The 24,777-nt window shown below is 40.9% G+C and overlaps 1 protein-coding gene across 8 annotated transcripts in view; it reads left to right on the top strand.

Annotated features, from left to right (window-relative positions):
- NEK10 (NIMA related kinase 10) overlaps nucleotides 1-24,777 on the top strand; it is a 194,449-nt gene that overhangs the window by 155,285 nt on the left and 14,387 nt on the right. For all 8 annotated transcript variants that reach the window (XM_032235689.1, XM_032235691.1, XM_032235690.1 and 5 more), the window contains 2 exons: nucleotides 10,590-10,700; nucleotides 18,903-19,011. In XM_032235689.1, the coding sequence (XP_032091580.1) occupies nucleotides 10,590-10,700; nucleotides 18,903-19,011 (220 nt within the window). The remainder of the gene's footprint in view (nucleotides 1-10,589; nucleotides 10,701-18,902; nucleotides 19,012-24,777) is intronic.

Raw genomic sequence — 24,777 nt, 5'->3', positions numbered from 1 at the left:
CTCCATCCTGGACTGTGTGAGGGAGGGGGACCTATTGACATCAATAGATCTCAAAGAGGCCTACTTGCATGTCCCCATCCATGTGGCCCACAGGCGGTTCCTGAGGTTCTGTTTGGAAGGGAAGCGTTTCCAATACAGGGCACTTCCCTTCGGGCTATCATCTGCGCCCAGAACATTCACCAAAATTCTGGCAGTGCTAGTGGCTCATCTCCGCAGTCATCCGGTTCGTCTGGAATGTTATTTGGATGATATAATTATTCATTCTCTCACCACCAAGCAGGCACACCACGATGTTTCTCTAACTGTGCAGACCCTGCAGCACCATGGCTTCTCTGTCAACATGGAGAAGAGCCAGTTCCGGCCATCCACCTGTATACAGCACCTGGGTGCAGTCATCAACTCCACCTCCTGCCAGGTATTTCTTTCACCAGACCGGCTGTCCAACCTGAGACGCAGAGTGAAACACTGCAGCCTTGCCAGGTCGGTACCAATCATTCAGCTGTCCCAGCTCCTGGGGATAATGATATCGTGCCTGAGGGTGGTTCCCTGGGCTCATCTTCATGCCAGGGAGCTGCAGTGGTTCCTGTTACCCATGCAGAGGGCCAAGGCCAGCAACTCACACAGGCGGGTTCGGCTCCCACGAAAGGTGATCCGGTCTCTGGCATGGTGGAGGTCCAAGACAGTCAAGAAGGGCTGCTTGTTCAAGGAGCTGGAAAGACTAGTTGTCACCACGGACGCCAGTCTCCTGGGGTGGGGCGCCCACTGTCAGGGCCACCTAGCCCAAGGCCGATGGACTCAGAGGGAGGCCGCCCACAGCATCAATTGGCTGGAACTGAGGGCAGCTCGCCTCGCGCTGAGAAGGTTCACCGCTCTAGTAAAAGGGGCTCATGTACTGTTGATGACAGACAATGTGGCGACAAAAGCGCATATAAACCGGCAAGGGGGCACTCGATCAAAGGCCCTCATGCTCGAAGCGGAAGCTCTGGGCAGGTGGGCGGAACGTCATCTGGCTTCTCTCAGTGCAGATCACATCTCCGGCGTAAGCAACCAGGAAGCAGACTGGCTGAGTCGCCAACGCATCGACCACTCGAAGTGGCGCCTGCACCCGGACCTGTTCCAGCAGATCGTGAGGAGATTCGGCAAGCCACAGGTAGACCTGTTTGCCACACACAACAACACACATCTTCTTCAGTCGCTACCACTCGCCCCAGGCAGAGGGAACAAACGCACTGAGGTCAGTGTGGCCTCAGAGACTACTGTATGCCTTCCCTCCACTTCCGCTCATCCCTCAGGTGGTGAACAAGCTCCTGGCCGAAAAGGCAGACCTCATCCTGGTGGCTCCCTTCTGGCCCAGAAGGCCCTGGTACGCAGACCTGGTCAGTCTCTCAGTTCAGAGACCGTGGCGAATCCCTCGGGACCAAATCTCCCTCAGCCAGGGGGCCGGCACCCATCCGGAGCCCCAGTGGCTACAGCTAGCCGTTTGGCACTTGAGGGGGAGCTCCTGAGGAAGCAGAAGTTCTCTGACCAGGTCATTCGAACAATACAAGCATCCAGGAGACCTTCTACTACTAGAATCTACGATGCCACCTGGGCCGCATTCTCACAGTGGTGCAAGACTAGAGACATAGAGGCCTCATCAGCCTCGATCCCTCAGACCCTAGACTTTTTGCAGGAGGGTCTAGATAAAGGTCTTGCGGTCAGCACCCTTAGACGTCAGGTTGCAGCGTTGTCTACTATCCTGGCTAGGGGCTCCTCTCGCTCTCTGAGTCAGCATCCTCAGATCAAGAGCTTTCTCAAGGGAGCTGCGAACATCAGCCCTCCAGCTGTTCACCGGTATCTGTCATGGGACCTTCCATTTGTGCTTAAGGCTCTGACAAAAGCCCCATTTGAGCCTTTGAGAAAGACCAGTCTGCGCCACCTTTCCATCAAAACTGCCTTCCTGGTGGCTATTACATCCACTCGCAGGGTATCCGAGCTGGCAGCTCTTTCTGTCAGGGAGGATCTGTGTGTAGTTCACCCGGACAGAGTAATTCTGCGGCTTGATCCGTCCTTTACTCCAAAAATTAACTCTCTGTTTCACAGGACTCAAGAGATTATTTTACCCAATTTCTGTCCCCATCCTTCTCACCCTAAGGAGCGTGAGTGGCACAAGTTGGATGTGAGGCGAGCCGTGCACACGTATGTAAAGAGGACAAAAGACTTCCGCCGTTCAGAGGCACTCTTTGTCTCCTTCTTCCCTGTGTCCCTGGGCCACAAGGTCTCTTCTCACACAGTGGGGCGTTGGCTTCGCGCTTGCATCAAGCTGGCATATGAACACCAGGGCAAGATGGCTCCGAGACGGGTCACCGCACACTCCACTAGGAGCGCAGCAGCTTCTGCATCCTGGGCAACCCAGGCTTCTATTCTAGACATTTGTAGAGCGGCCACATGGGCTTCCCCCACGGCCTTTATCAAAAACTATAAGATTGACACCTTTGCCTCAGCCAAAGCCTCTTTTGGCAGAAGAGTATTACAAAGAGTGGCTGAAAGGCCAGAGGCTACGGCGCTTCCCCACCCTGGGACTCAATAGCTTGGGCATGTCCCAGCATTGGACTCTCCGAGCAGTGCACTGGAGAAAGACCGTTGGCTTACCTGAACGGTCGTTCTCGGGGCACTGCGAGGAGAGTCCAAACCCGCCCGGGGTGTTTATTATATTGAACGATGTGACTGTATTGACTGTAACTGATTACAGGACGGTTTCCTTCATTTTCGAACTGAACATGCAGAGGCAAAGGGAGGCGTGGTCAACTAAAAACATCACTCAGTCCAAGGGCAGATAGGTGTGTTAACCCAGCATTGGACTCTCCTCGCAGTGCCCCGAGAATGACCGTTCAGGTAAGGCAACGGTCTTTCAGGGCAATATTCTGACATTGTAAACTGCTCAGAGAGTGCTGTAAAGCAAATGTAGAGCAGTATGTAAGTCTAAGTGCTATTGCTATGTGGAAAAATAAACTGTGTTCTATTTCTAGCTTCTCCTTATCAGCATACTTGCCTTTGGGATTTATATGGCTATATGAACAGCCAGCAGGAAGCCAGGTTGTCAGAATAATCCTGAAGGATTCTTTGAATAGTTAGAAATTTAAGCAATTGTGCACAGTTTTCAATGGTTCATAATTCTTGAAAACTGCTGGAATTTTCCATCCTTATCAAGCCATTTGGAATACCTAGGCATGTAGAAAACACTATAACTTTTAGATACACGTCTACCTAATTTAGTATTAGTAAGTGCTAAAGTGAAATATAAATATTCTTCCTTGTGGGCTACTACAATTTCCTTTCACCAACAGGAGTAGCAAAATAAATTTTCTTTTTTCCCTGTACGTGCAGTCTAAATTTGTTCTGGAAGATTAAAGAATATTTTAAAGTTGATATCAGTGGATATCAGGGGAATCCGAAGAGTTCACCAATCTTTATCAGGAGCCTTATAAATCTGTTAGAGCTCTTAATTTCACTGGATCCTCCTCCCACTGGCCCTTCCATCCTGCTCTTCAAAACTATTCAAACTGTGCTAGATTTGATTTGACAATTGTACATTCCTTTATATTCCCATATATTCTTTTTTACATTCCAAATATTTCAGGGAAAAATATATTTCCAACCTCACTATATGTATTTCTTTATAACTAATATACTTTTCTCCATAATCATAATTGTGCATTTTTCTTATTTTTTTCTTATCTCCACATTTCTTGTTTATCCAAGGAGCTCACTTATTTTTGATTGATCAGTTTGGTGCAGAGTATTTCTTTATGTGAATGCTACTTTTTATTTTCTGAGTTACAATAGTAACTCATGAAAAGAGCAGTTTTCTCCACATGAGTAGTATCCTTCAGATGAATGCACTACAAATTTATAAATTCTTGGATCTTGGAAATTGCAGCCTAACTTTGCTCACATTGCCAGGAGTTTGATTCCCTCAATCCTGATTGGCTCAAGGTTGACTTAACCTTCCATCCTTGCAAAGTTGGTAAAATGAGGACCCAGATTGTTGGGAGAAATATGCTGACTCTGTAAACTGCTTAGAAAGGGCTGTAAAGCAGTTTGAAGTGCTAATACTAATATTTGAAAGCCCCTTTTTTCAAATTGATAGGCAATCAACTGACTTTACTATTGAAGATTCTGTAATTGTGTATGTGTGTGTGAAGTGTATATATTAATTACAGAAATAAAATATTAACAGTACATAAATAAAATGTGATGAATGACAGAGCTAGAGAAAACAAAGGCATAGGAAAGCTACACATTTGGTTATAAACACTCATTTGTATCTTTACTTCAAAATGGGAATATTTCTCAATTTCAAACCAAATTACAAAGAAAAAAATATTTATTTAAAATGCATATTTGCTAGATTTTTACAATGCTTTTTCATCCTAAACATGTGTATATTAAACAAAGCCTAGCCAGGGGGCAGCACCTAGCCAGTCTTAGCTATATTGAAAAGCTAAACAGAATCAGAGCTACTTAGTAGTTGAATGGGAGTTGCCAGGAAATCCCAGGGTTGTAGATTAGATTTTTTTTAAAGACAGGAAGTCTATAAAGTATAGGTAAAGGTAAAGGTTCCCCTTGCACGTATGTGCTAGTTGTTCCCGACTCTAGGGGGCGGTGCTCATCCCTGTTTCAAAGCTGAAGAGCCAGAGCGTCCGAAGACGTCTTCGTGGTCATGTGGCCGGCATGACTAAATACCGAAGGTGTATGGAATGCTGTTACCTTCCCACCAAAGTGCTCCCTATTTTTTCTACTTACATTTTTTACGTGCTTTCGAACTGCTAGGTTGGCAGAAGCTGGGACAAGTACTGGGACCTCATTTGGTTGCTAGGGATTCAAACCGCTGAACTGTTGACCTGCTTATCAACAACCACAGCATCTGAGCCACTGAGCCTCCATCTATAAAGTATACACACCCCCAAAATACTTTTTTAAAAAAAGACAGTAGCAAACTACTTGATAGTGTTGCTAAGAAAATTATATCAGCATATCTATGATGATATCAGGAATTGAACTTTTTCCAAAGGGGCTTTTTTATACAAGTTTATAAACCACAACGAGTATGTGAAGAAATTATATATACAGTTTTCTTACATATCTTTTTTAATTCTTCACAAAGGTACAAATTTAAAAAAGAGAAATCAGAATAATTTGAAATTGATATATACATTCATTGCTGGTATATTCTGCCATGTCTCTTCTATAATCCTTTTTATTCTGGCATACCTGGTATTTCTTGGAATAAGCTTCAATCTGAGAATCTTGTTCTTTGATTAGTGAAACTTCACAAGTGAAAAATAAAAGGATTTGCTCAAATAAACAGTTGAAGCGGTGCATTAAATTTATGAAAATATGCAAAGAAATTCTTGTATGATATATTGTTGATTTTTAAAATATTATTTTTCCGAAGCACTCAAATTTTTCCAGTTATTGCTATTTCCAACAATAGATTTAACCATCCAGAATGCAGAATTGTAACCTTTTCCTATAATCTCTGCACTACTGCTATAATAAAGATTGTGTGTTATTCATCATCCTGACTTTTTTTCCTCACAAAAAGAAACAAAAACCATATTGGGTGCTCAGTTTTGCATTTGGTCTTCAGGGTAATGTCTGATGCAAACTTCCACTGAACGATTTTGGACTTTGGTAGATGTTTTTCCTACCTATAGATTAGGAAAACATCTGCCAACTTTGTAGATGGATATGATTGAACAGAAGTGCATCAATGTAAGCTTCAAGGGGGAAATGTTGGAAATCTTCTGCAGCCTAATAGATTCTATCATATATTTAAGTGAAGGGAAATCAACCAGTTTTTTCCCCCCATTATAGGCAGATTTCTTTAGAGAGTTCTGAAAGATTGCTGACCAAGTACTAGAGTTCTTCAAATACTCCCTCACATCCTTTTCTATAGGTGCTCTGATAAGCATAGCAATCAGTTCTGTACCTTTTCTGGCAAGCTAAGCTGGTGTGCCTAAGAGAAGAATTCTCGTCATTCCTGGACATAGCATCCTTTCTCCATTCTGTCTCCATGGCAACAAGTTTCATTCAGACCTGAGAGAAATTATGCAAGCTTTTTTTTTAAAAAAACCAATTATGTAAACCTCTTACCTTATTTCCACTCATCTAAATCTAAACAAAGAAGGAATTAAAATCTAGTCACTGAGACAACTTTACTCAATTTCATTCAGTGGAAGCAATCCTCCTGAACCCCTTATTGTCCCTATATGAAGAAGGAAATTCTTTTTTACCACTACATTATGCCTTTGTATGTTATATGTTCAGTGTTTGATAAATACCTTGAACAATTGTTAAAGGAGGCAGCTTGTAACCCAAAATACAGCAACATAAATTATATATAATCAACCCCCCTTATTCTTACTACAAATGAAACCAATTAGCATAACTATGAAGCAGTTATTTCCTGTATTATATTATCTTAAGTTAAACACTAACATTGAAAACAAACATACTAGAACTGGGTTTTAGCATAAATAAGCTTCAGTTTTCAACTTTGAGATCAAGTTTGACTTCAAATGGTAATTTTTATATTGAAGGTGCTTCAAGTCTTAGATTCCTAGGACATTATAAACACAATAGAAAAGAATACATGTAGCTCAAAATTGAACTGTGGAGCCCCTGGTTCTATGACTTTGGATGTTTGCGTGTAGATATTTCATTGCTTGATTAGGTAACTTGATATTACCTAGTAAGGTAATGAAACATTTGCAAGCAACCAATGAAACTTAGAGAGCACCAAGAACTCCACATTATAAACGCATTTAAAAGCTCTTTTTCCGCACATCATATAAAGATGTTTTGAATCAGTTTACTGAGGAATAGTTGCTCTCTCTTTGTGTAGGCACAATAGAAAAGAGGGATGGATTCTTTTAAAAAAACATGCACTGAAACACAAAACCACTATTATGAATACTTTATTTATTTTTTATATTTCTAAACCATTCATCTCCTCAAAGAGGAACTTTGGGAGGTATACAGTAAAACATTGAAATATAAAACAGCATATACAAATTTAAATATTAAAGTTAAATTTTTAAGTTAAATTTTTTTAAAGATTATCATTACATTTATGCACCAAACATTTCAAGATGATCTGAAAACAATCTACAGTAAATGGGAGGATGCAGAGACTAGCTGTGGAGTGAAAATTGTGGAATACACTTGTAGCCCAATGTGATCAGCATGGATAATGACATTTTAAGAAGGCAAGAATAATTAACTCTTTTAAAAATGATTGACAAAGGCAAAGGGAGGTCTTTCATGGCACTAACCAACCCCATGACTGTGTGCTCCTTTAGGCTCTCCTTGCAAGACTCCAGAATCATATTTTAACTCCTTTTTGGAAGGCTAGGAGAGTGGAGGTCTGCCTCATCTCCAGGAGAGGAATATTCCATGTGGTGGGGACAAAATAGATAATGCTATCTTCCTAGACCTCACCAGTTGAAGTTCTTTAATTGATGGCGCTCATACTATATTTCCCCTGCCTGATTGGATAGGATGGGTTAATGCAATGGAACAAAGCTGGTTCTGCAGGTAGCCTGGTCCTATGCCATATAGGACTTTAAAGTTCATAACCAACATCTTGAATTGGACCTGAAATAAATGGCATCCAATACAGTTTGTGGAGCAGAGGTGGGACATCCTTCTTTGGACTCCATATTAACACTGATTGGGACCAGTCTTGAAGGAAGGAGCTGAAGCAGCACAAGATTATACCGCTCCAAGTCCATAAAGGATACCATGGTTGATGGTATTGAAAACCACTGAGAAGTCAAGAAGAGCAAGGATGGATGCAGAATGTCCATTCTGCTCCTGCCAGAGATCATCCATGAGTGTGATCAAAGCATCCATGAATGTGATCAAAGCCCAGTCTAGCACAATATTAATGAAGAAGAAAAATAACAGCTCCCAAAAGAAACTAGCATGGCTGCATAAAGAACTCTCTGACAAATTGAAAGACAAAAAAGATAAGTATAAAAAGTGGAAAGAGGGGGACATAACTAAGGCAGAATATCAGCAAATAGCCCGAGCCTGTAAAGATGAAGTGAGGAAAGCTAAGGCTCACAATGAAGAAAGGCTTGCCACAAAAGTAAAAAATAACAAAAAAAAAGCTTCTTCCAACATGTTAAAAACAGGAAAAAATTTAAGGAAACAATTGGTCCATTGCTGGGAGAAAGTGGCAAGAAACGGGGGGAAAGCAGAACTATTTAATTCATTTTTTGCATCTGTCTTTACACAAAGGGATAAAACAGTGCAACCTATCAAAAACAGCACCACAAAAATCAGATTAGGAACACAAGTTGAAATAGGGAAGAAAATGGTAAGTGAGCACTTTTCTACCCTAGACGAGTTCAAATCACCAGGACTGGATGGATTACACCCCAGGATTCTGAAGGAACTGGCATACAAGATCTCAGAACCGCTGAACTACATCTTTCAGAGATCCTGGAGCACCCGGGAACTGCCAGAGGACTGGAAAAGAGCTGATGTGGTTCCCATCTTCAAAAAAGGGGGGAAAATAGATCCAGGAAACTACAGACCTATCAGCCTGACCTCAATACCAGGGAAGATTCTGGAAAAGATAATCAAGCAACAAATTAGCCCAACACCTAGAAGTAAACAAAATAATAGCCAACAGCCAACATGGGTTTGTCAAAAACAGATCATGCCAGACTAATCTTATTGCATTCTTTGACAAATTGACAAAATTATTGAATCAGAGGAATGCCGTCAATATAGTTTGCTTGGACTTCAGTGAGGCATTTGATAAGGTAGACCATAACCTACTACTAGATAAAGTAGAGGAATGTATGTTAAACAGCATCACCACCAGATGGATTTGTAACTGGCTAACCAGTCGTACTCAATGTGTAGTTCTCAATGGAACTGCATCTACATGGAGGGAAGTATGCAGTGGAGTACCCCAAGGCTCTGTTTTAGGCCCAGTACTCTGCAATATCTTCATCAATGATTTGGATGAGGAAATAAATGGGGAACTCATCAAATTTGCAGATGACACCAAGCTGGCAGGAATAGCCGACATTCCAGAAGATAGGCTTAAGATACAGAAGGATCTTGACAAACTTGAACATGGGCACTATCTAATAAAATGAAATTCAATGGTGAAAAGAGTAAGGTTCTACATTTAGGCAAGAAAAACGAAATGCACAGGTACAGTATAGGTGGTACCTTGCTCAATATTAGTAACTGTGAGAGGGATCTTGGAGTCCTAGTGGACAACCATTTAAATATGAGCCAGCAGTGTGCAACGGCTGCCCAAAAAAGCCAACACAGTTCTAGGCTACATAAACAGAGGGATAGAATCAAGATCACATGAAGTGTTAACACCATTTTATAATGCCTTGGTAAGGCCACACTTGGAATACTGCATTCAGTTTTGATCGCCACGATGTAGAAAAGATTCGGAGACTGTAGAACGAGTGCAGAGAAGACCAACAAAGATGATTAGGAGACTGGAGACTAAAACATATGAAGAACAGTTGCAGGAACTGGGTATGATTAGTTTAATGAAAAGAAGGACTAGGGGAGACATGATAGCAGTGTTCCAATATCTTAGGGGTTGCCACAAAGAAGAGGGAGTCAAACTAGTCTCCAAGGCACCTAAGTGTTAGAACAAGAAGCAATGGGTGAAAACTGATCAAGGAGAGAAGCAACTTAGAACTGAAGAGAAATTTCCTGACAGTTAGAACAATTAATCAGTGGAACAGCTTGCCTCCAGAAGTTGTGAATGCTCCAACACTGGAAGTCTTTAAGAAGATGTTGAATAGCCATTTGTCTGAAACGGTATAGGGTTTCCTACCTAGGCAGGGGGTTGGACTAGAAGACCTCCAAGGTCCCTTCCAACTCTGCTATTGTATTTTATTAAGCAGTTTTGGCCCCATATCTTGGCCTGAAACCTAACTGAAAATTATCCATTTCCTCTGGAATCTTCTGGACTTTTCCAATTCTCATACATATTTTAAATATATAATTGAAGCTATATGTAAGCTAAAGAAGTTAATCTAAAGGTTTAAGATGACTATGACAAAATATGAACGTACATTGATTTTATCTGATAATATAAATGAATAGATAAAGGGTTTCTATTTCAAGAAGCTGTGGCATACATGCAGATAGTGGAGGGGGTAAAACAACTATTAAAAACTAATAGGGTTTTAGGGAACCTTAATATGCATATTAGTAACCTGTCTTTCTTGTATGATGAACTAACTAGTTATGTCCCCGCCCTATGTACACTCCCCTTGAAGAAGAGAATGCACATCCATTCTACCCAGTGTTCAAACCCACTTCTGCTAAGAGCCAGAAAAAATATTTTAGTATACTCTTACAGGTACCTGTTTCAGTTGGAATTGATTCTGAAATGGTTAAGCTGATTTGCTGTTGATTAGAACAATAATGAATGAGGATACAGAGGTCTAAAAAGAAGCGGAAAATTTTATGAACAAAGGAAAATAATTACTTGCTGCTTTTCTTATTAAGAGTATAAAGTGATATGACAAGTTTTCTGCATTTTCAAACAGCTGCCACCAACTCTGCATTGCAATTTGAACAGAAGAATTGTCGAGAGATTCAAGAAATCTTTATTCAGTCAGCAGAGTAATCCATGTAATTTGAAGTCTGAGATTAAGAAGGTATAGTATTCAAAAGCACATTTCTATAATTTTGGAATTTTTTCCCTATTGAGATGTGGCCCATATATTCAGAGGAACTGAAGCATTTTCAAAATTTATGATACTCAGCATTTAAAATTCTTCATTTTATTCATAATAAGTGGATACTTAAATTATTATTTTAAGAATGACTGAACTTTAATTTATATGTAGCCATTTGTAACAAAGATTTAATATGATGCTTAAACAGGACTTAATTACTATTTCATGAGATAAGCCATGTTAAAGTTTGGAGTCTGCTTCTAATTCCTTATCTTTCCATATTCAGCAAAAAATTCAGTAAGAACTTATCAGAAATAAGTACTACATAATAAACTATAACACCCACTTTTATTCCTTCCTTTTATATTTACATCTCCTTTTCTATTTAAACAAATTTCCTCTCAAATAATCAAAGTCCAATCCCAGTAAAAAAACAAAAACATTTAAGCATTACCAAAAATACCCATGATTAAACATCACCAAAATGACACATTATTTGTTATAAAAAAACAACAATGTAAGCATTACAAACTATATTACATCCAATTTGAATCCTTCCTTATATATTTATATATCTATTTCTATTTAAACAATTTCCCCATTTCCTCTCTTTAAATAGTCAGTTCTCGCAATTTTTTTTTACCAAAAATAATAAGCCATTGTTTTAACATTAATCAAATAAACCAATGTTGTATTTAAATGATTGTTCTAACATCTGTTTTCTCATGCTCTCTACCTCTTTTCTTCAAATTGATATCTTCATTATCTGAACCCTTTTGTAATTCTTGTGTGGCCACTCTAGTTAATCCCTTTTGCAAATTTGATACATGAAAATAATCCACATTGCTCTTCTAAGTTACTAGTCATATATAAAAGATTATATATATATATATATATATATATATATATATATATATATATATATATATATATATATATATAAATAAATTTTTAAATCATCATCTGATTTCATTTGTAAATCTATTATTTACACCTCTTTCTTGTAGGGTGTAATTTTTAAATCTAACTATAAATCCATTTTAGTTTTATTCACTAGGGCTTTTTCTTCTTCATTAATATCATCTAATCCACTACAGATGGTCCTGGGGGACTTTAATTTGCCGTCGCTCGGTGAAAACTCTGAGGGGGCGCAGGAGTTCATGGCTTCCATGACAGCCATGGGCTTGACCCAAGTAATTCGAGGCCCAACCCATTCGGCGGGGCACATGCTTGACCTCGTATTTCTCTCGGAGCAGTGGATTTGTGATCTTGGTCTGAGGGGGAACGACATCATACCCCTGTCGTGGTCAGACCACTGCCTACTGAGGCTCGACTTCCGGAGGCCAAACCCCCACTGTAGGGAGGAGGAACCGACCAGGTGGTTCCGCCCCAGGCGCCTTATGGAACCGTCAAGGTTCCAGACAGAGCTTGGGGTTATTCCTGACACTTTCGCCCACAGTCCGGTAGAGACTCTGGTTGCTGCGTGGCACTCGGCAGCATCGGAGGCCCTCGACCGGATTGCGCCACTGCGGCCCCTCCGAGGCGGCGGATCCCGGAGACCTCCTTGGTTCACCGAGGAACTCCGGGAGATGAAGCGCCGGAGGAGATGCCTAGAGCACCGTTGGAGGTCCGATAAGTCCGAATCGAACCGAGCAATGGTAACCACCTGCACCAAGGAATACACCAGGGCACTTAGGGCTGCAAAAAGATCTCACATAGCCACCTTGGTTGCGTCCGCTGAGTCTCGCCCAGCCGCCCTGTTTAGGATAACCCGCTCCCTATTGAATAAAAGGGAAGCGGGGGAACCCTTGCAGGGCAGAGCTGAAGATTATGCCCAATTCTTAGCGGACAAAATTGCTCGGTTTCGGTCGGACTTGGACTCCACCCCCGCAGTTCCAGCCGAGGCACAGGAGGACCAACTAGAACAGCTCTGGGTTGAGTTTCAGGACGTTACCCCCGGGGATGTGGACAAGGCCATGAGGGCTGTAAGTACCTCCACCTGTGTACTGGATCCGTGTCCCTCATGGCTGGTTACTAACTGCAGTGAGGTGACACGAGGCTGGATCCAGGCGGTTGTGACCGCCTCGCTTCGGGAGGGGAACTTCCCCGCCGCACTGAAAGCGGCGGTGGTGAGACCCCTCCTGAAGAAGCCATCTTTGGATCCAGCTATCCTTAATAACTATCGTCCAGTTTCCAACCTCCCCTTCCTGGGGAAGGTTGTCGAGAAGGTGGTGGCCTTCCAGCTCCAGCGGTCCTTGGAGGAAGCAAACTATCTAGACCCCTTCCAGTCAGGCTTCAGACCCGGTTACAGCACAGAAACCGCTTTGGTCGCATTGATCGATGATCTCTGGAGAGCCAGAGATGGAGGACACTCCTCCATCCTGGTCCTCCTTGACCTCTCAGCGGCTTTCGATACCATCGACCATGGTATCCTTCTGCGACGACTGCGGGAGGTGGGAGTGGGAGGCACCGTGTTGCGGTGGTTCTCCTCCTACCTCTCGGACAGGTCGCAGTCGGTGTTAGTGGGGGGGCAGAGATCGTCCCCTAGGCCCCTAACTTATGGGGTGCCTCAGGGCTCGGTCTTATCCCCCCTACTATTCAACATCTACATGAAACCGCTGGGAGAGATCATTCGCAGGCACGGGATTAGATACCATCAATATGCGGACAATACTCAATTGTATCTGTCCGCCCCGTGCCAACTCAATGAAGCGGCAGACGTGATGAACCGGGGCCTTGAAGCTGTTATGGACTGGATGAGGGTTAACAAGCTTGTACTCAACCCAGAAAAGACCGAGTGGCTGTTGTGTTTCCCTCCCAAAGATTCGACCAATATTCCATCACTCAGGCTGGGGGGTCAAATTCTATACCCCTCAGAGAGGGTTCGCAACTTAGGAGTCCTCCTGGATCCACAGCTATCGTTTGACCACCATTTAATGGCTGTGACCAGGGGGGCATTCGCCCAGGTTCGCCTGGTGCGCCAGTTGCGACCCTACCTGAATCGGGAGGCTCTCACAACAGTCACCCGGGCCCTTGTGACCTCTAGGCTGGAATACTGCAATGTGCTCTACATGGGGCTGCCCTTGAAGAGCATCCGGCGACTTCAGCTAGTACAGAACGCGGCCGCGCGAGTGATTGTGGGTGCACCTCGGTTCACCCGCATAACACCTATCCTCCGCGAGCTGCGCTGGCTACCTGTTGATCTCCGGATGCGCTTCAAGGTGCTATTAGTCACCCATAAAGCCCTACATGGCAGTGGATCTGGATACTTGAGAGACCGCCTTCTGCCAATTACATCCCTGCGACCAATAAGATCACATAGATTAGGCCTCCTCCGCATCCCATCGGCCAGCCAGTGTCGGCTGGCAACTACAAGGAGGAGGGCCTTCTCAGTAGTAGCCCCGACCCTTTGGAACGAGCTCCCCGTAGAGATTCGCACCCTCTCCACCGTCCAGGCCTTCCGCATAGCCCTTAAGAACTGGCTCGCCCGTCAGGCCTGGGGACAAGGATAGTTACCCCTCCCGAATGATGAATGTATGTTGTTGACTATTTTATTATATGTCTCTATCTTAACGTCTGTATTCCCCCTCCCCGATTTTATGTGAGCCGCCCTGAGTCCCCTCAGGGAAAAGGGCGGCCTACAAATATTAATAAAATCTAAATCTAAATCTAAATCTACAGAGTTAAATAGTTGAAAAAGTCCTGCACTCTCATCCATCATTTCTATTAACATAACCATCTGATACCTTCTGGCATACTTCAAAGTTAAAGTCTAAACAAAAGGAATTTTCCATTGAGAAAGGATCCTTTTAATTAATTTCTGAATCTTCTTTTAATTAAATATATTTGAACTTTTAATTCGTTTAAAACTTTTAAAATCAACACTGTAATCAAAGTTTTGTTGTATATTCAAAAAAAAAATTCTTAACAAAATTTATTCACATTTTTTTTAATCAATTGAAGGAGGGCTCATCCAGCAAATAAAACCAGACTTGTGATTTTTGCAAGGTTTCAAACTTTAACAAAGAGTTTTTAAAAAATAAACTCCAAAGTGATTTAAAAAGATGAGATTGGTTTATCTTGAGTTCATAAAAGGCTGTATTAATAGCTTTTAACTCAATGGAATATCACAATTCCCAGTTGTTTCCAAAAGACTACTAAAACATTTGTTTCTGTCATCTACTTACATGAATGAAGGAATGGAGGAAAGAGAAAGAACTAACCAAATGCATACAATGTATTCTTAAAATCTCTCCTTGATCAGAAGAGAATTTTCAGCAGTCCCAGCTCCAACGCCTATCTGCCTTTCATCATAATACCTTCCACTTTTCTTAGAATGTAAATTTGCCATTCCTCACCAGTAGCTTTTTTGAGTTCAGTGCATTTCTTCTGAAGATCTCTGTGTGATTTTCTTGACTGCTATTTTAAATTATTGCTATTGCATGCCAAATATAAAGGAGAAGAGTTATTATATGACCATATTAAAAAAATCATTTGGAAGTATTTCTAGTTTACCGCCTCCTGTGAAAACAGCCAAGTTTTCGCTCTTGATTTTTTTCTTACCACAGGTTAATCCTCTTTAGTTTCAATTATTTTGGATACAATTTTCATATTCAGATGTGTGATATGCTGAATTAGTTCTTCCCTCAGGAAAGAATCATTGCACTTTTTCTTTATATCCTACAGTCTCATGAATAATGCCAATACTCTTTAAAAAAAAACAACCAGAATCTTTCTGTCTCTTTATAAAGTGGAAAGAGATAGGGAAACAACTTCTGGACTTTCAAAAGAAAGGACTTTTGCCTTTCTATGGCTGGCAGAATGGCCAGCATGCATTCTAGACCCTGTAACACCATTGGTCTCAGAAGAAAATATATTTCTAAACATAAATCAATGCTAAAACGCTAATGGAGAGTTTAAAACAATAAAAAGGTTTAAAAAAGCAAAATATAATTTTTAGACTTAAACCCACTGCTAATCTTCAGGGAGAAATACATAGCCATGTAGTATAGACAAAATCAAGTATAATACAGGTGATACAGGGGAATGGTTCAGTTAAATTCCTAAAATCATTTGTCTAAATATTTTAATTCACATTTACATAGTTGATGTTTCTTTGATTTTCTAGCACTGATTTTATAACATTTCTCCAGATGGGACACATTTCTTACTCAGGAAACCAGCCATCATGCAGGCATGGAAAGCAAAAGGACACAAAATAGAACACCCCCTTCTCTTTTAAAAGCTCATCTGAGAAAGAATATACCTTCTTGGTCCTCCTGATTGGTTGCTCAGAATTTGAGTTTCATGAGCATTGCGACTCTCTATCCACTATTTAGCTTTGCATATTTAGATGTAATTATTATTATATAGTAGTTTAGCCTTTATTGTCTAAATACAATGAAATTGGTTAAAAATTCTGAAATTTTTCATCTGATCCTTTTAGAATGCCCAGAGTCAGCTGACAGGAGAAATAGGTAGCAGAATAAATAAATAAATAAATAAATAAATAAATAAATAAATAAATAAAAAATAAATAAATAAATAAATAAATAAATAAATAAATAAATAGTAAATAAATGATCAAAATTTCAGGATAAATTTAAGAAAAGTTAAGTATTTCTTTGCTTTTCCTGTTTTGACTTTTAAGATAATTTTTAAAATGTTAATTTTTCATTTTTGCTGTGGAAATTTATAAATAATTCAATTTTGACCTATTTTATTTCTTTTCTCCCAGGTTTCTTTTACCTAGAGTAATTATAGTTTCCAAATCTTCTCAGTTTCTGAATACTAAATATTTGAAATTTTAAGTGATTTCTATAATTCTTTTTTTTTTTTTTTTACTAACTCACAATTTAACCCTAACAAAGTTGAAATTTGTTCTGGTCCTCTAAGGTCAGATCCAGACACTACAAGAAAAACTATCATAGGCCTAGGTTTTTGGTTGCTGCTGCTGAATGCCAGGTTGGTTACTATCAAGGTCCCTTATTTGTCACCTTATTAGGGAGGAGTAAGCTAACCTAATGTGTATCACCAAGACTTGGCTGTCATCAGAGGGAGAAGCTTCCCTCTTGGTGATATGTCCAGCAAGAGTTACATTTTGGCACCAGCTGAGACCTCAGAGCAGAGTATTGTCATTCAAAAATATCTTTTGAACAACGGGCCATGGTCCTTGAATTTCTGCATGTGAATCCTTGTTCCCGAAGCTGGACTCTCAGGATCAATTGAGGCTGTTGCTGCTGTACCAGTCTTCCTAATGCGTAGTAACTTTTCTGCCTGTGTTTGCTGGAGCCATCTTGGATTTGGGTCAGTGATGAAAGTCATTTTTTTTTTAGTACTGGTTCTGTGGGCATAGTTGATGGGCGTGGTGTGGCTTGGTGGATGTGACAGGGGAAGGATACTGCAAAATCTCCATTCCCACCCCATTCCAGGGGAAGGATACTGCAAAATCTCCATTCCCACCCTACTCTCGGGCCAGCCAGAGATGGCATTTGCTGGTTCTCTGAACTACTCAAAATTTGCTCTACTGGTTCTCCAGGACCTATCACAACCTGCTGGATTTCACCCTGGTTTGGGTAGTAGATTTCTCCAAACTCATTGTTCTGCAGGACTTCAATCTGTCATCCTTGAGGATGGCCTGAGAAGTGGCTTAGAGTTTTCGGATCATTACCATTGTTATGAATCTATCTCAGGTCATCCATGACCTGACTTGGATAATGGTCACATTCTGGATATAATCCTATCAAATAAGTGTCAATGTAATATGGAGGGTGATTTGCTATTATCCCTTCTGTCATGGTTCTGGTGCCCTCCCCCTCTTGCAGGGAGATGGGATCTATTCAAATGAACCTTCCTCAGAAACTGGGAAATCTGCATGGATTCCAAAGGAAAGTTTTCATGCAACATTGTGCTGTTCATCAGCTGCACCCTTTCTTGAATTATGAAGTCCTGTGCTGAGTCACTTATGCTTTGGTCATCTCTCATTTAGACTATTGCATTGTGGTCTACTTGGGGTTACCCTTAAAAAATATTAGGAAGCTACAATTGGTAGAAGGTAGTGGCATAGTCAGTTCTAGAGGCCCCTTAGGGTGGCGCATGAAACACCACTGTTATGCAAGGTACACCGGTTATCAGTTTCCTTTTGGGTCTAATTCAAAGTATTGATCACTACCTTTAAATTCTTCATGGCATGGTACCAGGTTATCTGCAGAACAATCTCATCACAATGGGATTCTCCACTCCACTCACACTGGCAGAAGGACCATGCTGCAGGCCCTATCATTCAAGGAATTTTGGCTGGCAGAGTCTAGAAAGTCTTTTCTACCATGCCCCCTACTTTGGAATAGCTTGCCACCAAAGGTGCAATCTGCTGCCTCCCCTTTTGAAAAGGGTCTTAAATCCTGGCTCTGCTTATTGGCTTGGGTCTTAATGGATATGTTCCATGCTGGAGATTGCTATGAGTGATAAGAGAAGATTCCACCTCTATATCGTTCATGCTCTTGGTTAATAGTTTTTTATCTGCTTCTTGTTAATTTTAATTTTTTAAATATTATATTTATGATATAACATTGTAAGCCACCCAGAGTTGTTTTGGTTAGTTAGATGGGTAGCATATAAATTTCATTAATAAATGTAAATAAACAAATTTAAAATCATATGTATCCATATGGGGATTGGATAAATAAACCTGTATTAACAAAAATGGAACAGAGAATCTCTCTATGCAAAATATGCATTATTTTGTATTTACCATTTCATCATTAAACTTTTGAACTTGGTCCTGACCCCAATTCTTTGGCAATCTGTCTAAGGTAGGTGTGAACTCCAGAATCTTTGGATTCTTTTTTATTAATGAAAGCTATTGCTTTTGAGACACAGAATACCATGTTTTGTGCTCTTGTTAAAATCTCATAAAGAGAAATATTGTTAAAACGGTCACTCTTCCCAAATCAGATGGAAGAACAACCATTCCAGTAATCTAGCATGAAGCTGTATGGAACTTATGTTGTTGGTTATTCAGCAGAATTGTGTTATACTTGCAGTTAAACCAAAATTATTTTTATTATATATGTGCAACTTGACTTCCATTTTAGAACAGATCTCTAGCCCTAATTATTGTCTGGTAAAACATTTATGAAATGGAAAAAATAAAGTTTTCATTTGTGTTTGATCTTTCTTTAGGTACTTCAAGGTTCCCCAGAATTGATTGAGCCTAATTTTTTGACTTCAGATTGTCATTTGTTGCTTCATTCTTCAAGTGGCAGTACTTTAGTCCTAGATGACAGACCTGGTAAGTCTATCAAAAAACCATATTACTTAGTAGTTGCTTACGTTGATAATACCCAACAAATATGAATAATTATTAATAAAAGCTCATTTAGACCAACAGTGGACCAAAACAGTATTTTTTCCTACCTTTTATATAGCAGCTGCAGTTGACCATAATCAATATCCCATTTTAAATAATCTAATTTGAAAATAAAGCACATATATGTGTGTTGACTAGTTTATATTTTGTCAGCAGCACTAATTCCATTTTTCTCTTTTTTAATTTAAAATACAGAATCATACAAGAAAAAAAAATACAAGATAAAAACAAAGACAAAAAAATAAGTTTATAGAACAAAATATTAAACATACACATAAAATGTCCTTCCTGGTTGAATACTGATAAATATATTTCAGCAATAATTGTTTTCCCTCCCACCTTGCAAAACAGGTTCACAAGTTATGAATTTCTGCATTTATATTTGAAGAATTGCTATATAACATTTAAAATATCACAAATATAGTTATTATCAATCAACCAATTTGACCTATCACATATCCATTATAAAAAACAACAGCTATTCCTAACATCAAAGCTAAACTTCACAGCCTTCTGTTAACAATTTATTATTGTATTTAACTTGCAGAAATAACCTTTAATTTCTTATAAACTCACTGCAGCCATTGTCTCTGATCCAGCCAGGATTAAATGCCCTTGATTGACTCTTGATAATACAAAATCCTTTGCATGTAGCTTTAATCTGATCTACATCGAAGTCATTGACTGGAGAAATAGCATCAAAGGTCTCAAAGATCCAGTTAGTCATAATTACAGTGAGAAGCAATTTCTCCTCTTGGGATCCTGAACTTTTTCTCCAGGAGCAAAGGAGAGGCTGGAGAAAATCATGTTAGTGGTAAATTACAGACACACCCCTGGAGGTTCTGTTCTGTTGTGGTGGTGGTCCTTCCTGTCAGAAAATGTCCAGAAAATGCTGGGGAAGTTAGTTCAACACCCAGGGAATTGACTTCTGTGTCTTAACATTTGGATCTTGGCCTAGATTAGATTAACAGAGTTAAAAGGGACCTTGTAGGTAATCTAGTCCACCCCCCCAAGCAAGATATCCTACACCATTTCTGACAGTCCAAGCTCTTCTTGAAAGCTTCCAGTGATGAAGCTCTCACAATTTCCGAAAGCAAACTGTTCCATTGGTTGATTGTTTTCACTGTCATAAAATAAAACAAAAATAACTCCTTCCAGTTTATCTTTGCTTTTCTTTAAAATTATAAATGGAATCTTTTCAAGCAACTGCTTCTCACTCCCAAAAAACAGGTCTCCATTGAAGATATCTCCATAACACTTCTTGTTTAGTAAATTTTAATAAATTGCAACACCATATGTCTTGACAGCTGTCTTCTAGTTAAATGTGATGGTTCTATTCCACTTTCCCAAGAAAGTCCTATTCATTAATACCCCCTTTAGCCTTCTCCAGCAAATCTCCAGGTTTCAAGCAAATCTGTTAATCATGAATTTCAATCCATTTAATTGTACAACTGATTTTTTTAGTTAGGTTAAGGTTAGGGTTAAAGTGAGGGTGGGGATGGGGTTGCTAGCCTGGTGGCCTACCGACGGGCTGCTTCCATGGGTGGTGTCACGATACAGCTGGGAGTGGGGTTTCCCCCCCCTTTACCGTGGGGTTATCCCTGGCTCCCGGGTGCTCTTTGCCCCCAATGGGAGGGGTTGTTGCCGGCCGCCGTCTCCTGCGGCTGGCCCTACAACTTTCGCCGTTGCAGCCTGCTTGTCTCTCAGACTTTTCTGGCTTCGCTCTGGACTATTGCTGGATTATTATTTTTATGCCCCCGCTATTATCCTTGGACCTTTGGACACCCGTTTTGGGAGGCTTGGACACTATTCCCCGGCCTCCTTGGACTATACAATTGGCTGGACTGCACAGACTCATTATTTTTATATATTTGTAATTTTTTACTATTTTATTTTACAATTTTAAATGTATGGGGAGTGTATGGTATGATTGTGACTGACTGAATGTTCCCACTTTTATTATAATATTGCTGTTCTCTGTTTTTAACTTGTATTGTGGGGATTGATTGGTTGCATGTATGGGTATGCTTGGTGGGCTGGGAGTTTAGCCGGGGCCTCCTGCACTGAGTGCTCTGGCAGAAGTGCCAGGGGGACCCGGGCCTGGTCCCAGCCCTTGGATGTGTGTGTCGAAGGGCCTGCCGATGAACCCGGCGGCTAGGGGAGAGGGTGGAGGGACCACAGTTGCGGGAGTGGGCCGGAACATTGGGATCATAATGGGGAGGGGCAGATATGGCGGGAACTTCAGGGCAAGCCATTACCGGGGAAGGAGGGTTCCCTATATCAGAGGGATCCCTCCTTCCGGCCCTGTGAGTTCCACTCCAAGGCCAGATGGCGGGAGTAGTCAGGACCCTGGTCTCAGGTTGCTGTTGCTAAATGCCAGGTCTGTGGTTCACAAGGCTCCCCTCGTCCAGGACCTAATTATAGACGAGGGGGCAGACCTGGCATGTATTACTGAAACCTGGCTGGGCCCGGAGGGAGGAGTCCCCCTCACAGAAATGTGCCCAGAGGATTTTCAGGTGCTTCATCAACCGCGACCCCAGGGAAGGGGCAGGGGAGTGGCCATTGTTACCCGACAGTCCTTAGTTCCTCGTAGGATCCCTGCTCCGGAGCTTGTCGGGTGTGAGTCCTTGCTGGTGAAGATGGACCTTGCGGGTCAAGTGGGCTTGTTGTTAACGTACCTGCCTCCCAACAGTGTGACAACAGCCCTCCCCTTGCTCCTCGAGTCAGTGAAGCGGTTGACATGATGTGCCAGTGCCTGGAGGCTGTCAGGGTCTGGATGGGGGTTAACAAGCTTGTGCTCAATCCAGACAAGACCGAGTGGCTGTTGTGTTTCCCTCCCAAGAATTTGGTTAGTATTCCATCACTCAGGCTGGGGGGTGAAAATTTGCGCCCCTCAGACAGGGCTCGCAACTTGGGAGTCCTCCTGGACCCACAGCTGACCTTAGAACATCATTTGTCGGCTGTGACCAGGGGGGCATTTGCCCAGGTTTGTCTGTTGCACCAGTTGCGTCCCTACCTGAACCGGGAGGCACTCGCAACAGTCACTCATGCCCTCGTGACCTCAAGACTGGACTACTGCAATGCGCTCTACATGGGGCAGCCCTTGAAGAGTATTCGGAGACTTCAACTCATCCAGAACGCAGCCGCGCGAGCGATTGTGGGTGCACCTCGGTACACCCACGTTACACCTATCCTCCACGAGCTGCACTGGCTACCGATCAGTCTCCGGATACGCTTCAAAGTGCTAGTCGTAACTTATAAAGCCCTTCATGGTATTGGACCTGGGTACTTGAGAGACCGCCTGCTGCCAATTACCTCCCAAAGATCCATTAGATCACACAGGGTCGGCCTCCTCCGGGTTCCGTCTACCAGCCAATGCCATCTGGCTACTACCCGGGGGAGGGCCTTCTCTGTGGCAGCTCCGGCCCTCTGGAACGAACCCCCCCACAGAGATTCGGACCCTCACCTCTCTCCAGGCCTTCCGAAAAGCCGTCAAAACCTGGCTTTGTCGGCAGGCCTGGGGTTGACGAGTTCCCCTCCCCTCTCGACCTGTGTGGTTGTGTGATTCTTGGCTATTTTAACTACTTGTATTGTGTTCTATGTTCCCCTTCCCCCTTTTGAGTTGTTCGCTGCCCTGAGTCCCTCCCGGAAAAGGGCGGCATACAAATAAAACAAATCTAAATCTAAATCTGATTTATCTACTGTTGCCTATCTCTAGATGTCTTCTTTATGATGATTTGAAATTGTGACAAATTCAGAAACCTTTTATCTAATTTTCCATTTAAAACTTGTAAGTTGGCAAATATTTTTTTTCAAAAATTTTCCAGAAGACTTTAATGTTAAACTCATTTGAGTCCCATCTCTTTTATATTTCCTTTGGTTGCGGGTGGGAGGGTGGGGGACATTGTAGAACATATAACAGAGTTGAAAGGGATCTTGGAGGTCTTCTAATCCAACCCTGCTCAGGCAAGACACTTTATACCATTTCAGCCAAATGGTTGTCCAATCTGTTCTTAAAATCTTCCAGTATTGGAGCGTCCACAACTTCTATAGGCAAGTCATTACACTGATTAATTGTTCTGTCAGGAAATTTCTCCTTAGTTCCTTCTCTCCTTGATTAATGTATAATATTATAATATTCAAAGTTCTTAATTTATTATTGCTTTGGGCTTAATATAGTTCAAATCTCTTTTATAACGAAACATTGACAACAGAATGTAAACAATTATTTTTCAAGGTCAAAAAGGGTAGATGTTCCATAACAAATTAACAGAGGAAGCTAAGACAAAGATTCTTACAGCAGAGAATTAAAAAGGGAGGAAGGGGGGAGTTCCAATCCCTCCTTTAAAATTAAAAAACCAGATTATATGCAAAAATAAAATGAAGCAACAGAGTTATTTTAGAAAAATGAGTAAAATGCAAAATTCCTAGAATAAAAATCTTGTATAAATTAGACTTTTACTGCAAAAAAAGCGAAAAGCAGGCAAGCAAACAAACAAAACCCCCAGAAATCTCTCATGCTGCTGACTTCCTTGTGGCAAAAGAGAAAGTATTTGAAAGCTCTGAAGTAAGATGATGAAAGTTTACATTTGTAATGAAGCAAAAGGGATTGCCAAATAAGCATTTAGCCATGTATTAAGAATTAATCTTCAAAAAATGATATTAAAAACAGAGATGTGTCGAACAATATAAACAGCTGCAAGAAAAGATGGCGACTCATACCTCTGGCTACATTTACTGAGAGATGCAATCATCTAGATTTATCTAGGTCATCTGGGAGTTGTCATGGTGATTCCTAGTTACTCCAAATCTAGGGAGCCCATACTGCCAAAGAGCCGACTTTGGCAGCAGGGCCAGATGTTTGTTGACAAGAGAGAAAAAACACCTCATTGTTCAGCATGCCATTTTCTGGGGTTCCCTCAGCAGTAACTCCATCTCTGAACATAGTGTAGCATGGTGCTGGGATTAACCTTTACTATATGTTTTCATTTAAGGAATATGGGAAACTTTTTTGTTCATATTTCATATTGCTTTTAGTTAAACATTCTATTATTTTATTTTATACATAGAGTATTTCCTCTTATCTAAATCACTGCAGGAACTAGATCAGAGGGCAGCATATACCTTATGGGTTGTAAGTAAATTACCAATAATAAAAATACAAAAATAAACATCATAAAATCCTATTTTTATACACTAGAGATCAACAGCCACTTTTATACATAAAGAAAAACTGTTACTATCTGCACAGTTCCCTCTCAAAGCATCCTTAGTATTAGAGTTTAGTATTAAGCTAACCAGAGTGATATAAAGACAAAAATAACAGTAATATAATCAGATGTGATGTTAGGAAGCTTAAATAGATGTTAGAATGGAGTAACAGAAGTTTAATATGAAAAAAAAATGTTGGACAAGGAAAAACCATCCTGCTTCTTGGAGAGCAGAACAGCAAAAATTGCAATGGGAAAAAAAAAGAATAGCAAAGAAAATAACTGCAGTGTTGGGAAAGTAAAAGATGAGATACAATCTGGAATATTTATGCAAAACACAAAATGAGTAGGTAAAAGTATAAAACTTAGCAACAAAAATAACAGTTAAATGCATAATGTTATGAAGAATACTTTCAAACATCAAGAGCAGAGAAATATCACAGTTAGAAACACCAGAAAACAAGCACTTTGTTATGAA

This window comes from Thamnophis elegans, chromosome Z (assembly GCF_009769535.1).
Source record: "Thamnophis elegans isolate rThaEle1 chromosome Z, rThaEle1.pri, whole genome shotgun sequence".
Classification (NCBI taxonomy): domain Eukaryota; kingdom Metazoa; phylum Chordata; class Lepidosauria; order Squamata; family Colubridae; genus Thamnophis; species Thamnophis elegans.
This window is presented reverse-complemented; position numbering and strand designations above follow the sequence as displayed.